The sequence below is a fragment of the Aythya fuligula genome, chromosome 1, assembly GCF_009819795.1.
Source record: "Aythya fuligula isolate bAytFul2 chromosome 1, bAytFul2.pri, whole genome shotgun sequence".
In the NCBI taxonomy this organism is placed as follows: domain Eukaryota; kingdom Metazoa; phylum Chordata; class Aves; order Anseriformes; family Anatidae; genus Aythya; species Aythya fuligula.
In genome coordinates this window covers 54,398,345-54,413,175 of record NC_045559.1, presented here as the reverse complement: position 1 = coordinate 54,413,175, position 14,831 = coordinate 54,398,345, and the positions used below count along the sequence as shown (strand labels likewise).

The 14,831-nt window shown below is 54.6% G+C and overlaps 3 protein-coding genes across 5 annotated transcripts; 2 read left to right on the top strand and 1 right to left on the bottom strand.

Moving 5' to 3' along the window:
• Positions 1-1,383: 1,383 nt before the first annotated feature.
• On the top strand, positions 1,384-4,162 carry CBY1 (chibby family member 1, beta catenin antagonist). 3 transcript variants are annotated; one of them, XM_032195316.1, is made up of 5 exons: positions 1,384-1,420; positions 2,063-2,146; positions 2,589-2,694; positions 2,778-2,893; positions 3,676-4,162. In XM_032195316.1, exons 2-5 carry the CDS (start codon positions 2,069-2,071, stop codon positions 3,754-3,756), a joined length of 381 nt encoding a protein of 126 aa, XP_032051207.1. In that variant the 5' UTR covers positions 1,384-1,420; positions 2,063-2,068; the 3' UTR covers positions 3,757-4,162. The 3 variants fall into 3 exon arrangements, with proteins under 3 accessions (XP_032051207.1, XP_032051188.1, XP_032051197.1); XM_032195297.1 differs by lacking the exon at positions 1,384-1,420 and adding an exon at positions 1,555-1,692; XM_032195306.1 differs by lacking the exon at positions 1,384-1,420 and adding an exon at positions 1,555-1,692 and having other exon boundaries at positions 2,058-2,146.
• A 39-nt stretch (positions 4,163-4,201) lies between these two features.
• Positions 4,202-5,761, top strand: TOMM22 (translocase of outer mitochondrial membrane 22). The gene is made up of 4 exons (XM_032195325.1): positions 4,202-4,347; positions 4,438-4,556; positions 4,651-4,768; positions 5,006-5,761. Exons 1-4 carry the CDS (start codon positions 4,240-4,242, stop codon positions 5,078-5,080), a joined length of 420 nt encoding a protein of 139 aa, XP_032051216.1. The 5' UTR covers positions 4,202-4,239; the 3' UTR covers positions 5,081-5,761.
• Positions 5,762-5,987: 226 nt separating this feature from the next.
• Positions 5,988-13,945, bottom strand: JOSD1 (Josephin domain containing 1). Its single transcript, XM_032195286.1, has 4 exons — positions 13,642-13,945; positions 9,301-9,429; positions 8,971-9,165; positions 5,988-8,169 (listed from the first exon to the last, which is right to left on the bottom strand). The coding sequence occupies exons 1-4, from the start codon at positions 13,827-13,829 to the stop codon at positions 8,070-8,072; spliced, it is 612 nt and encodes a 203-aa protein (XP_032051177.1). The 5' UTR covers positions 13,830-13,945; the 3' UTR covers positions 5,988-8,069.
• Positions 13,946-14,831: the final 886 nt, after the last annotated feature.

Genomic DNA, 14,831 nt, shown 5'->3' with positions numbered 1-14,831 from the left:
CATACTCATTGTGCTGGGAGGTAAGACTGCACTAGGTGTTCCCTTCCCAACAAAGTGACAGGCACAGAACACGGCGCTCTACCATAATGCTTTTAACACATCTAAAGTCACATGTCAAGCTATCCCTTGGCAGGAGAACAATACAATATATTGAGAGGCAACGCTATAAATAGCAACGGTCAGTTCATCCCAATAACTACCTGATACAAGTGGAGATAAAAACACCAAAAGCTGTTGCCAGGATAGCCTGAGAGGTTGGTGCAGCGAGGAAATTCCACGGCATTTTTCGAGGAAATTAAGTCTGGCAAGAAATGAAATTTAGTAAAAACACGCAAAGGAAGAAAGATTCCTGAGGTAAATCATTCTGAAAGCCAGACACTGAACCTCTTTCTCTTGCTCTCAAACTTCTGGAGCTTTCTAAACTCTCATTCACGAGCCCTACGGACTGTAAAAGGCTCCCCGTACAAACTAGCATCTGTGTGCACGGCCATGATGTGTACAGAAATACGCATTCATGTCACACGCCAAGGTGGTGGGGACAGGCTGCCTGCCTTTCTCTGAGCCCGCCTTTGTCAGAGGATCTCTGCGAGGCCCTGGATAAACGAGACTGCTTAATTTTGTACTAGTCATGATGCGTTACTACAACGCTCATCCTGCCCAGTGCAAGAACTCACATGCACAACTGTATAATACAGTTTTTGTTATTATACAGAATATATTTATTTACAATTATAATACAATTATAACTTATTATACAGAATATGGCATTCCTCTAGGAAGGGGAACGTGACTACCCCTACCGAGCTGGCAGGGCACGTTTAAAGCCTGCTCGCCCCCTCCAGTAACAAACTCCTTGAGTGTTTATAATGGAAATATTGGTGCCTTTGTCTCTGAGCATCTCGTGGCGTTTCTTCTCCCCTCTGGAGCTCTTCTGAGCATTTATTTGGAAATTCAACATTTTCAATGCCTTTAAGAACAGTTGGGGGGGGGTACGAAAGCAAAGGTTAGGAACCGAGTTCTTCATTCCTGCGTGGTCTCTGACCCACAAGCACGCATTTAGGGGCAGGTTTCCCGTCCCATAACTAACTTTACGTTCTCCCCCTTTTTATTCCCAATTTCCCGCCTCACTTCCCACCCTCCTCACAGACACGTATGGCTGTTGAGCGCTGAGCGGCCCCGCAGCCCCACAAAACCCCCACCTAGCCTCCACAAACCCCTCTAACCGCCTGCCTACGTTCTCATTTTCTCCTTTTTTTACTGCTTTCCCGTTCCTCCCGCTCCCATTTGCCCTTATAAGGAGCCCCCCCCCCTCAGGCCCCAGGGCCGTCGCCATGGCGACGCGCCGGCCGCAAACCGCGGCCGGGCCACGCGGCGGAGCAGCCCACTGCGCGGAGCGGCCGGGGGTCGCTGCCCCGCTGAGGTGATTTCCCCCCCCCCCCCCCCTTATCCCCATGGAACAGCCCGCTCCTGCCGCCCCCGCACGGCGGGGCAGACCCAACCACCGCGAGGGCGGGGGGGTAGGGGGGAGGAGGGGAGAGGGGGGTGGTGTTTCGCTGAGCCCGCTTGTTGCGCTACTGAGGTGCCGGGAGGGGAAAGCGGAGCCAGAAGGGAGTTGGCTTTAAGGGGTTTTCTGCCCAGCCGGCTTCTCCTCAGCGCGGACCGGGCGGGTGGCTCCCCCCGTCCCTTCGGGTGGTACGGCCCGCGCCCCCCAGCTCCCGGCCGTATTGGGGGGGGGGAGGTGGCGAGCGCGCATGCGCCGGCCGCTGTGGGGCAGGGGGCGAGGGCGGGAAGGGCCTGGCGGCGGTTCGCAGCCGTTGGGGGGCTGACGTCACGGGCGGGCGCGCGCCGCTCCCCCCCAGCCAACCGCCGCGCTCGGCTCGGTCACGTGGCCGCGGAGGCGCGAAGGCGGCCGCGTGCTGAGGGGGGTGCGGGTGGGGGAGGGGCGCGGTCCCGTCACGGAGCCGCCTCAGGCGGGGGGCGGCCATCGGCGGGACCCGGCCCCTCAGCCCCTCAGCCCTCAGCCCTCGCTCTTCTTCTTCTTCTTCTCCTCCGGGAAGGGCAGAGCGCCATGCCTCTCTTCGGGAACACCTTCAGCCCCAAGAAGACTCCGCCCCGCAAAGCCGCCTCGCTCTCCAATTTGCACCTGGTAAGCCGCCGGTGGGGGTCACAGGGTGCCAGGGTACGAGTGGGGTGGCTCGGGTCTGCATCGCCACAGACACCGCCCCAAAAGGCTTCCCCTGGTGGTTTAAAACCCAGGGAGATGAGCGTGTTGGCTGCCAACGCCACTCTGAATGCAACAGACTGTAAAGAGCGAACGCATCTCCCTCTTAATTCTCAGATGGTGTCTTCATTCTAGGGATAAAGTTTGTTTGCTCAACCTGGACTATATGTTTGGGTGGGAGGAAGTTCAGGCATGGTAATGAGAGGACATGGTCCTCTGCTGCGGCAGTGCGTGAGGATGAGTAGGATTCCTGGCTCCAGGGCCAGCCTGACAACTCAAATCGGGACCCTGGTCACTAAGAAATGGGAGAACGTGGTGGTGGTGGCGTTGTGTTCCTGTAAAACTCAGTGTGCTTTTCTCCCTGCAGATGGATAGATCCACCCGTGAGATCGAGCTGGGCCTGGAGTATGGCAGCCCCGCCATGAACCTTGCTGGCCAGAGCCTGAAGTTTGAAAACGGCCAGTGGGTGGCAGGTAGAGCGCAGCTCGGCGTGTGCGGGTCTGCGATGGTCACGGGTGGCTGACGGTCCTTATCGCGGTCTCTTTGTTTCCTCCAGAGTCAGGGAGCTTCACGGGAGATCGCAGGGAAATGCAGCGCTTGCGCAAACGGAACCAGCAGCTGGAGGAGGAGAACAACCTGCTCCGCTTGAAAGTGGATATTCTGCTGGACATGGTGAGTCCTTACTGAACCTCCGCCTGTCTGCAGCCGCGGAAATGCCCACATGAAGGGTTCTGGGAGCACCGAAGGAAGCGGCTCCTACTGCAGGGGGTATGCCCTTACCTGCTCATCCTGCAAGAGGACAGGTTCCTCCAGCAGCAGGGTTTGGCTTTAGCGTGACTGGGTTGGCCAGGAACCCCTACAAGTGCCATGTTTCCTCTTAGCAGGGAGTACATCACTTTTGCCACTCCAGGCTCTGCCCTAAACGTGAAGTCACGTTACAGTCACACTTTCTGGTCACAGATTAAAGCTCCAGGATCTTCCCTGTGGTCTCCCATCTTCTCCACATGCAGGCCTCTGGGTGAAGGAATTCCCAAGCTGTAAATTCACTGAAACTCAGCCTTACACAACACTCACAGCTTTCACACTCAAAATCTGGAGACCTTTTTCCTGCAATGGGTTTGTGTATACATTCTCAGCACATTAAATGACTTCGCCTCTATGTCAGTCTGAAAAAAATGCGTTCCTTCATCATTTCCTTTCCGTATGCTCTTCCCATGTTCTAAAACTGGAAAGCTGCTTCTGCGGCTGGAGCCCTGCGCTCAGCAGAAACTTGAGCTGTTTGCCCCTTGTGCTGGGCTGTCTGAGCGGGGCATCTCCACTCCCCTCACGCTGAAGTTGGCACACACACACACACACACACACACACACACACTCTCACACGGGTGCTGGCTCGCGGCTGTAAATTTTTGTGGTGTTTTTGGAAAGCGCCTCATTGTTCGCTGTTTGCCTCGCAGCTCTCCGAGACCACCGCCGAGTCCCACCTGATGGAGAAGGAGCTGGAGGAACTGAAGAGCCACAGCCGGAGGAGGAAGTGAAGAAGAAGAAGAAGAGGAGCTGGCTGGAGGAGGAGGGAGCCAGGAGGCTGGCTTACGAGTCCTCCTTGCCCCCGCGGGCAGCATGCCTTGGACTTGTGTCGGTACTAACACAGGGACTCTGTTCCACGCACAAGATGCCTGTGGTGCTGTGGGTCCTATAAGAGATGCTGCAGCGCCTGATCAGGCGCAGCACAGCGCTGTTAATCGCCACTTGTCTTTTTTTATCGGAGCACTTTACAGCCTCCCTTCGCGGCCGTGTAACTGCAGGTACCTAACGCCCTGAGACAGCGCAGCCTCGCCCCTTTTTCCCATTAAACGTTGCCTGGATCCCAAACCCCCGACTGTCCGCCGCCTGTTTGCCACCTCCGCGCTGCCGGGTGGCGCTGTCCCCGCGCCGTGCCCCGCTCCTCCCCCGGCGCCGCCGCGGCCGCGGTTCCGCTTCCTGCGCCTCGCTGCCCCGCTCCGTCCCCGGCGCTGCTGGCCATGGCCGCCCCCGCGCCCCTGCCCGCCGAGGAGCTGCTGCCCAAGGGCGGCGCGGGCAAGGCGGAGGAGCTGGAGGACGAGCTGGAGGAGGACGACGACGACGAGGAGGTAGCGGGGAGCGCAGGGGGGGGAAAAACCACCCGAGCGGGGTGACCCTGGCGGCCGGCAGGGCCCTGACCCCGCGTTTGTCTCCCGCAGCTGGACGAGACCCTGGCGGAGCGGCTGTGGGGGCTGACCGAGATGTTCCCCGAGAGCGTCCGCTCGGCGGCCGGCGCCACCTTCGAGCTGTCGCTGACGGTGGCGCAGAAGGTGTACAGGTGAGGGCGGCCGCCGGGGGCGGGCTTTGGGGACGCCGAGCGGCTGCAAGCGGCCGAGAGGAACCTTCCCGACGGCGCCTTCCCCTCCTTATAGGTTCTCCAGGGCGGCTCTGTGGATCGGGACCACCTCCTTCATGATCCTCGTGCTTCCTGTCGTCTTCGAAACCGAAAAGCTGCAGATGGAGCAGCAGCAGCAGCTGCAGCAGCGACAGGTGAGGCTGAAACGCCGCAGCCCTCTCCTTGCCGTTGGGTCCGGCTCCCGCACGGCCTCGCAGCCATCAGGCGTTGGCAGAGCTCTGGAAATCGGAGCGTGATTTGCGCCGTGCTGTGGTTTTGGCTCCTGCCTGGCCCCAGGGGTGTTCACTGGCCCCGCTCCAGCTGGGGGAGGGCAGCGAGGTGCAGCCTCTTTACGGATTCTCTTTGGTTTTTTAATCGATTCTTTCTTACAGATCCTCCTCGGACCCAACACGGGGCTGTCTGGGGGCATGCCAGGGGCCCTCCCTCCGCTGTCTGGAAAAATCTAACTTGTAGGAGCTGCGTTGGATTCGTATCATGTGGGAAGACCTTGAGATTATGCTGTATTGAACTGTTGATTTGTTGGGTCAGGGCATTTTTTTTGTTTGTTTGTTTTTATTTTTGGTTATAACTTCGGGACATTGACCTGTTCATAACGTGTGTGTGGGGGGAATTCCCCCCGTCTGGACCTGATGATGGCTCCTGCCTGCATTTTTCCCCCCTGTACAAGTCGTGAGTCTTTTCTTTCAGTCAGTCATCGCGCCGCTACCAGGTACAAAGAGCTGAAAGCGGGGAGCTCCTAAACCATCCCGGGGCTCGAGTCGGGCTTCAGCTGGCAGCGGCCAAACCCTCACCTTTCGGGGCTACCTGGAAGCCTCAGGACACCGGCGATAGAACAAGTAGCGACTGTTCCAGCAGGTGAAGCGAAGGAGGAGGAAGAGGGGGTGCAGGTAGCTGTACCCCCGGAGAAAAAAAGAAAAATAATCCTCTGGGCAGCCACGTGTGCGAATATTTTCACTGCGACTTCGTGTGTGTGCGTGTGGAGTACCGAGGGAGCAGCCGCCCAGGTTAACAAAGATCACGTCCGTGCTGATCCTCCGCGTCGTAGAGTAGGCCTTCAGATATCAGCTGCATATTTTTTTGTATCGAATATTAAATAAATCCAACCTGAGCAGTGTGGTTTTAATAGACGGCCCTGCGAGAGCCTCAGTTCTTTCCTCGAGGGGAGAGGGGCTGTGCAGGGAGGGACCCTTCTTGGTCAGACCCGGTGTTGCTGAGGGGGAGGAGGGCTGGGAAAATTTGGGGTAATTTGAGGGAGTTTTTAAGAGAGATTTTACAAATCTAGAATTCTGATTCTAGAGGTTTTGCCTCAGCACCACCAAGTCCCGGGGTTCTTAACTCTCCCCAAGGCCTCCATTTTATAACCAAAGAAAAAAAATTTATTTTTCCTTTACATAATTTGTTACAGAACAACTCAGTTGAACATACAGAAGTGATAGGACATTTATATGGAAATTGTTTTTTTTTTTTTTCCCATTTTTTTTTTTCATATTTGGTTAAACAAAATACATCTCTGTAAACAAACCCAAGACGAGGCTCTAACAAAACCAAACAAGCAAGAAAACAAACACGGGCTCCCCCCCCTCCCCGCGGGATGGGGCCGGTGTGCCCACCCCGTCGCAGCAGCCTCGCTGCCCCCAGGGCCGTGACCGGTCAGTTCCCGTTACCTGAGCAGCTGGATCACGCTATTTTGCCCCACGGGAGAGGTGCTGACGGGCGAGGAGAGGCACAGCAGCCCCAAAGTCCTTTAAAACATCTTTGCATATTGTGCACTGATCCGTTGGCTTGCAGTTTCCATGCAAACAGGGTTTCTCCAAAGTGCGATTTTCAATCAGCATAGAAAATGTTGCTGTTGAGATTTATTTATTTTTTTTCCCCCCCTTCCTCTCTTGAAGAAATGGCTTCAAGTCAGGAGCAGAATGGCTGCAGGCTTCGCATTCTGCTTGTGAAGTGTTTAAAAACTCTGCCAGCTGGTATCGGTCACTGGAATGTGTTACGAAACGGGACTTTTTATAGAAACCTTGGGTTCTTAAAACACAGGAGCTGGCTGCGCTCAGCGCGCTGCAGGACAGCGAACGCCACCGGGGTCCTGTCACGTCGCACGGCCTCTGCCCTTGGGGACGGCGAGGCGCGGTGCAGCGCTCCCGTCCGGCTCCAAACAGCTGCTCGCGCTTCGCAGAGCTCTCAGGGACAAAGAACTGAGAGGGGGTGAAAAGCCCGCAGCCCTCCGAGGCTTCGCTACCCCCCGCGGAGGCTCCGCGGCCGGTCACGTTTTCCCCCGCGGAAGGGAGGGGAGGAAGAAGCCACCTGCCCTTAGTGGAATGTTTGGCAGCCAGCGCTCAAAGAGAAGTTGGTTCAACCACCAGGCCCCGGGCTGAAGGTTCTGGTGGAGCCTCTGCACCTCCCACATCAGCTGCAAGCGACTACAGGAAGGCAAAACCTAACTATTACCAAACCTTCCCTCCCTAGGATGATTTTTTGCCTTCATAACTTTAAACTCCCTGGTAGAAAAGCTCCTTCTGGGACATCCTGCGTGACATTTGTGACCGCGGGCTAGACTTGTGGAAAGAGGGAAGTAAAGAGGGAATGAATTCCTCTAAAAACCCCCTCGGGGTTATTCCCCTCACCGAGCAGCCCCTAAACCACCGGGTGACCACGCAGAAAACCAAAGCAGCCTCAGATGTTGAAGAAAACAAACCCCAGGACAGTACCAAAGCCCATGCAGACTGCCGCCTCCATCACGTTCAGAAACCTGACACTCCTCCACGAGCCTGCGCTTGCTGTTGCCACATCGCCAAACGACCGCTCAGGCACAGACAGAAATCCTCGGAGATCCTGAGGAGGAACCCTCTAGCTACCCAAAGAAACTCTTGGAAGATGACACTTCATTTTTTTTCCCTCTCTAATTCTTGGCACAAGCCACCCCACAAAGCGCAGGGTCGTGCTGAGCCCCGTACCAGTCCTAGTGTTCTTAGGAATTGCAGACGCCTTCGTGACTACTTGTTTTGGAGACGCGCGGAGGAGCGGCAGCGTGCTCGGCCCCTGCTCCTCCCCAGTAAGCTCTGCGGGGAGTTACTGACCACGCGCAGCCTTGGATGATTTGGGGAAAGGGAGGCCAGAGGCTTCCATGCGCCCTGGTCCCAAAGCCCAGTTTTTAAAGAGCGCGACGCCTTCTGGTTAGCTGAAGGGCACACAGCTCGCTCACCTTTGTAATTAAAGTGATTAGCTTCCAGTTTCCTCCACTCTGCCCTCGATTCTTCCCCACCCACCGCCCCCAGTGTCCTAAGCCACTGCCCTATTGCACCAAGGAAGAAAGGAAAGAGCCTAGGAAAGGAAGGTCCAGAAGAGAAGAGTCGGGGCACCCATTATCCAGGTTTCAGGACGTCAGGAGTTCCGAAAAGGGGCAGAGCTGTAGTGGAAGGACAGAGTGGGTCCGGGTCACACGTCAGCTCGCCAGCTCTGATGTGCTTCCACCTCCTCTGGCACCACCAGCAGGAGTTCACAGTTCTTTCCTCTCAGCTGGTGTTTCAAAAATTTCCTGCAGCAAGGTAAAACAGAAACCTGGAATATTTGTGGTGGTGTTTTTCTTTTTTTTCCCCAACACCACCTTTCGGATGTCTTCGCCCCAGCTCACAGCAGCAGAGTGCCACCCAGCCACTCGCCGTGGTTCTGCAGCCCCTTCCTGCCCATGAGCTTTTTGCTAACAACAAACCTGGATTAATCGCAGTAACTGTGAAAGTCAAATCAATGTTTTCTCCGCTATCTTCCAGCCCACGTTTCCAAAATTCACTCCGTAGCAAGCCCAGATTTATTGAAGAACAGAACACACACACACACACGATTAAATCTACCAGAAGCCCTGTGCGGCAGATTTGCATCGCTTTAAGCTGGAAAGATCTTTGTGGGGAAATGCACAAACGGATTGGTATCTGATCACACTGGAGCCCCCGGTGGAGCAGGTGGATGTGGCCTGGAGGAGGCTGCGGCCCATGGAGAGCCCCCGCAGGAGCAGGGCCCGGGCCAGAGCTGCAGCCTGTGGAGAGGAGCCCACGCAGGAGCAGGGGTCTGGGGGGAGCTGCTGCCTGTGGGGGACCCGTGCTGGAGCAGTTTGCTCCTGGGGGATGGATGGATGGACCCCGTGGGACGGAGCATTGAGGGAGCAGTGCTTGGAGAGCTGCTGCCTGTGGGCAGCCCCAGCAGGCTCAGTTCGGGGCATCCCATGGAATTCAACCACAAATGTTTCCACCCCAAGTTTTTAAGGACTTTTAAATTCCCAGCAGGGAAGGGAGAACAGGAGAGAAACCCACAAATACACACGAAAACAACTGAACAAACTCACCTGAGCTCGCTTTCACCTCCAATCCACTCTGGCACCTTGAGTTTGGAGTCGAGGTTGTAGTAGGTGCCTCCCACCTCCCGGACACAGATCCAGTGCTGTCGCTTGAGGGGGAGCTTCAAGGGACCCCAGCAAAGGCTGGAGGGCAGGTTCATGATGAAGCCCATCACGTTGGACAGGGCAATGACATTAACATCCCTAGGAGAGTGCAGAGAACAAACGGCAAGAATATTACGTTCTGGTACTCTAACATCACCTGTTTTGTGGGTTTTTTTTGTGTGTTTTTTCGTTACAGACAGCAGCCATCTCTGGAATCACACAATTTCTCAATACCTGCGCTTGTCCCACCAAACTGCCTCATAGCCTTTGGTCTGAAGCGCTGCCATGATTACGTTCACATCATAGTTCCCATTCCCCAGCATGCTCTTCTTGTGGGGCGTCACCATGGTGTTGGGAGACAGCCTGCAAACAGAACAAGAGGCTGCTCTAGCAGGTGCTTGTCGAACCCGTATTCCAAAATTGCCATAAATCTCTACGCCTGTTTTTACGGGGTTTGTTTGTTGTTTAACCATGAACTAGTCCATCTTCCCCTCATCCCTCAAGCCAAGGGGGCTAAATAACACATTAGCAACAACTTTGTTACACAAAACCACCGAGGATCCTAGCTTTGACATGACAGACTGCAAAGTGTGAAGCTTTTTCCTCTCCTTGAGCTCATTGATACTTCTGAACAGTGCTTTAATTATCATTCCCTCAGCTGAGGGCTGGAACAAACGCCAGTTTGCCGTTTAGAACGACGGTTATCATGACTTCAAGAGTTTAACAGTCACCATCAGTCTTGATGACCGGATGAGATGGCAAGAGCTAGGGTAGGCTGGCTGCAGGAAAAGTCGTTCTCCTGTCCCCTGCTGGTGAATGAAGGGTATTCGCACACAAAGTCAGGAAGACGTTTGGGTTTGGGGGGTTTCTGAAGCACCGCCTCTGCTAAAAAATTACAACACACATCTATCTGTTGCTGTAGGGAACTGAACAGCTAATCTTGCTGCTAACAAATCTTTTAAGCTTTAATAAGCCTGCCAAGACACCACTTGTATTAGTGCAATATGTAAAGATCCAGAATCACAGTCCATCGTGTTATTATGGGGAAAAAAAGGATTATTTGCTGTCTACAAACACAGATGATGGATGCAAGTCATAAAAGATGGAGACTCGTACCAATAATAATAATAAAATGCCACAGTCACTTTCACAGTTTTATAAGTATTTTTTTCCCCCAAGAGACATTATAAGGAGGAAAAAGGATGAGGACAAATGGGTTTCAGCTGCTGGAGGAACAAGCACGGTGGGGAAACTGGGAGCCCCTCAGGGCAAGCTCATGCAATGCCAGAGAAGAAAGTGAAGCCTGAGCCCAGTTCTGTTGTGATGGGCTGCTCTTTTGAGTGCTGAGAACAAGGCTCAGATGTTTCACATCACTGAGCTACCTATGTTTCCCCGGCTTCTCCTTCACGTTGGTTCCATCCCCCCATGCTCCTGATGCTCCTGCACAGCCTTAGCTCGGCCTTCAGCACGGTGCAAGTCCCGCAGGCACCGCTCGTCCCACAAGAGCACCTCAGCACCTCTGTGTTCAGCTACAGGGCAGGGCGTTTCAGACCAGCCAAGGCTAGGAAAGGCACGGACAGATAATTTTTTGTATCAGCTGTGTCTTCTTGTGGCGCAGCCAACTACTGAAGAACAACCTGGGAAGGCTGCTGTGTTACCTACAGCGGGGAGAAGAGCCTGGAACAACGTGGGAACCCCAAAATCTCTCAGTACCTGCCGCTGGGCATTTCTGAGCAAGGCCGTGGCACTTGCAGGAAGTCAGAGATCCCAGCCTCCAACTCTCTGCTCTGCTTGATAACCTTATAATCACAGAGATGCTGCTGCAGCTCGTCACAGCCCCGCCAGCATGGCCATAAAGCAAGATCACTCAGCTACAACTAATTCCTCAGGAACACTGCTTCAACCTATTAGCTCTCATGAGCACTGGCAAGCCAGGAAAGCCTCCCAATGAACAGGGCTTGGCTCGCACAAGCACCCCCTTGTGGCGCAGTTTTCCAGAGACAAGCTCACTCGAGGGCTGAAAGTATCTTTGTCCTTTCCTGCAACTTTCAGAGCTCCAGAAGTGAGATGGAAAAAAAAAAAAAAAAACAATAAGAGGCAACACACTAAGAAGTGTTACCCACGAACAAACTTTCATCAAGAATTACCCCAACACACTCCTACTCACATGCACCTAAATGATGTCCGGTCATCAGCTGAAGGATTCTGATTAGACAAAGGAACAAAATTGCCTTCCCCCACTTTAATAATAATAAAATTATTTATCTAGAGACTGAAGAAGACTGACAAAGTTAGACAGAATCCCTAGTAATAACCCTTCCAAGCTTCCTAAGTCACAAACCTTCGTCACCATGTTGTCCTAACGGAACGGGCCCAAACTCCAACACAAAGTTGTCTTTCCTAACCAGATCTCAACAAACAGGCTCAAGGGAAGCAAAGCAGTTTTGTTTGCATCTCCATACAACATTTGGAACGAACAATCTCCTTTCCTGGAACAAAAGCCAGAGAAATATCAAAAAGACAGTTCTTGGACTAGGGAAGAGAAGAGAGGGAGGGCTACAGAACCAGAGAGGAGCTCGGAGCAAGCTCTGACATACACTTGAGATAATGATAATAATCAGAGGACACTGGCCTCCAGCAGTGAAGTGCAACAAAAGGGAAATTAATGATTAAGCAACGCAGTTCAATTATTCTTCAAGGGACGTGGTCAGCGCTACAGAAAGCTTAAGCTTATTTGCGATTTCACTACCTTGTCAACACCAGGCTTAAAAAAGAAAATAAGAATTGTACCCAGCACCATTCCTGCAGCGTATTAAATACACTCCTTGGTCCTTTGTCACATTCATTAACGCACAGACTATGACGAGACACAGGAAAGAGAAACGGAGAAGCGCTGTATAAAGGCAGCTAAGACCATGATACTGAAAGGCAAGTCGAAGAGCCAGACAAGTAAGAACCCAACGCAGATGCAAGGGTGGTGGCAATTCTTGTGCCTATTTTATAGCTCATCTGTTTCTGACAGATTTCCACGGCTATTCCATACTTCTGTGGGGTTGAATCAACTGCGTATCTTGACCTGAATGCTAAAATGGATCAAAACCAGGCTGGAAGGAGAGAGAAATTCTTCCTTCTAGGGCAAGCGGTCTCACCAGAGGAGCAGCACCTCCATCTGAGAAGTTCCAGGCAATGCACTAATTCTCTCTCACCAAGCTCAATAGAACCAACTAATTAGATCACCGCACTACCTCTATCACATGGACTGCCTTGGTGTGCTTCACGCCAACAGGAATCCATCTGCGATTGAGATTCTGACAATCGCTGCTCTGGAACAAAACCACAGAGTCCTTCCGCTGGACAAAGAGCGCCTTCACACCGCTGCGGATCAGCTCCTCTTGGTGAATAGGAATATTCTCTACAACACCGTCATAAACAGCATGGCCATCTGATAGCTGCGGCTGCCCATCACCACGATTCTTTCACCAAAGAAAGGCAGGCGTGTACTCGATGAGTCAAGCCCCTGTTCCACAAATGCGCTCGTTTTTGGGACGGCAGCACCAGGCGAGCAGCTCCCTGAGACCACTTTGTCCAACAGGACCCACACAACTGCTGCCACGGCGCGTGATTTGCTCCATGGAGCTAGCGCAACGTGCTGTTGGTTGCTGGTAACGGGTATCCAAGCATAACCTACATTGTTCTAACAACTCTAAGAGCTGCAGATTGAGCATCAGGGGGAGACTCCATTTCCTCTTTGATTCCTTAGCTTTTCAGCAGTGAAAAGCCATCAGGGTTTTCAAAGGCATGCTCAGGACAATTTCCATAAACAACATAAATAAAACAGCGAGTAAAACATGTGCTGTTGTACAGGGCACGTTCATCATTTACAGTTATTCCAGTAAAACTCAAAAATGCTTTTATTAGTTATCTGAAGCTGCCAGGAAATGCTTAACAATGCTGCAGAAAACATGGATCTAGCTTCTGAAGTCAAATCCGGTTTGACAGAGTACCCAGGATCTCACAGCACGGAAGAAAGCCTACAGCACCTGAAGAACTTCACGTAACTGCTTGAGTAAGTCCCTCAATGGGCAAAGCTTCTGATTTCTAACAGCTCAGAAGTTTTGCAGGATGAAATGGGGAAGTTTTGGGGGTGACCCCTTTGTCATTCCTGCTGCTTTCGCTCTCTCAAGTCCATCCCCACCTCCATTATTAATGCGAAGGCAACACACTGGCACCAGGCAGGGACAAGAGTATGGAAGGTGGGTAGAAGATGCATTAGGGTGGGTGTGGGGGAAGAGACGGTGCAGTAAAGCACATGACAGCACCTGCAACAAAGCTTTCAGACCCAAATCCGGCAGCCAGAGTCGTTTGAGAAACAAGGAAAAAAAAGGGGGGGTTTCTAGATGGAGAGGAGGGAGGAAAGAGGCAGGAGAGGTGTTTAAAAAGAAGCTATTATTCAGTTCAAAGCAGTGGCATACTCTGAACACCTTTGTTCTGTTTCTCACCCCAAATAAGACCTGAGGATCCCTCCAAGCAACTGAGGAGAAGGGGAAGCCAACGCCAGCGCAGGGAGCGTCCTACCTCTGAAAAATCTCCTGCAGGGTTTCCCTAGTGAAGGCGTTGCTGTCCTGGAAGACATTGTTGAGGGCATGGAGGGCACACAGCTCCCTGCGCTGCTTCTCGTGGTAAATATGCGGCGGTGGCGGCGGCTGGGGCGGCTCCGCTGATTCCGACTTGGCCTTGTCACCTTTCCATGGCACGCAACTCATCTTCTCGCGGGGCGGGCGGCGAGCAACGAAGGCGCCTCGAGTCTCTCCACCAAGAGCGAGGCCAGCAGCCCGCTGCCCCTTTACCCCCGCGGCCGGCCCCTTCAGCTCCGCGTTACCCCGCCTTCACACCCCACAGCACCCCCCCACCCACCTCCCATACCCCGCTGAGACCCGGCGCGTCCCCTCCCGCCCCCCCCGAGGCCCAGCAGCGCCGTTCGCGTGCGACCCTTCACGGGCGGAGCCCTCAGCCCCGGGCGGGCGGCAGCTGGGCGCTCCGCTCCTTCTCTTCCATCGCCCGCCGCGCCCGCAGCAGGCCCCGGGGGGGGAGCACGGCGGCAGGGCGGGCCGAGGCTCCTCAGGGCGACGAGAGGGGACCAGGGGGGGATCAGGGGGTCGCCGGGGAAGGCTCAGCCGCCGCCCTGCATCGCCCCTCAGGGAGGAGCCGTTGGAGCCGTTAGGGCCGTTAAGACCGTTAGGGTCGGCAGCGGGACAGGGGGGACGAAGCCGCCGCTCGGCCCCGGCCTCCCCTCCCCACTGCGCGTGCGCGCCGCGCCTCAGGAGCTTGTACAGCCCCCACAGACCCCCGGCGCGCGCCTTCGCCATGCCATTGGCCGACGCGGCTGTCTGTTAAAAAGCTCCTCTTTATTATTGGTTCCTCCGAGAGAGTGCCCGCCCACCAAGGTGGGCGCTGCCCATCTGTGGTAGCGGCTTAGCCCCGCCCCTCCACCCGAACCTTCCCCCTGCGATTGGCTCCGCGCGCTGCCCGTCAGCACGCCCGGCCCTCCCATTGGGCGCACAGCCCCCGACACGTCGCGCGCGCCGCTCCGCCGGGGCCACCCCCCCCCGCCACCCACCCGAACCGACACCGCCTCTCCCATTGGGCCCCTCCGCCCCGCCCTCACAGCCCCGCCCCCGTTGCCATGGCAACGCGCTAATCGCGATCTCCCATTGGCTGCCTCCCCCCGGGGTGGGCGGAGCCAGCGGCGGGCGGAGGGCCGGGGC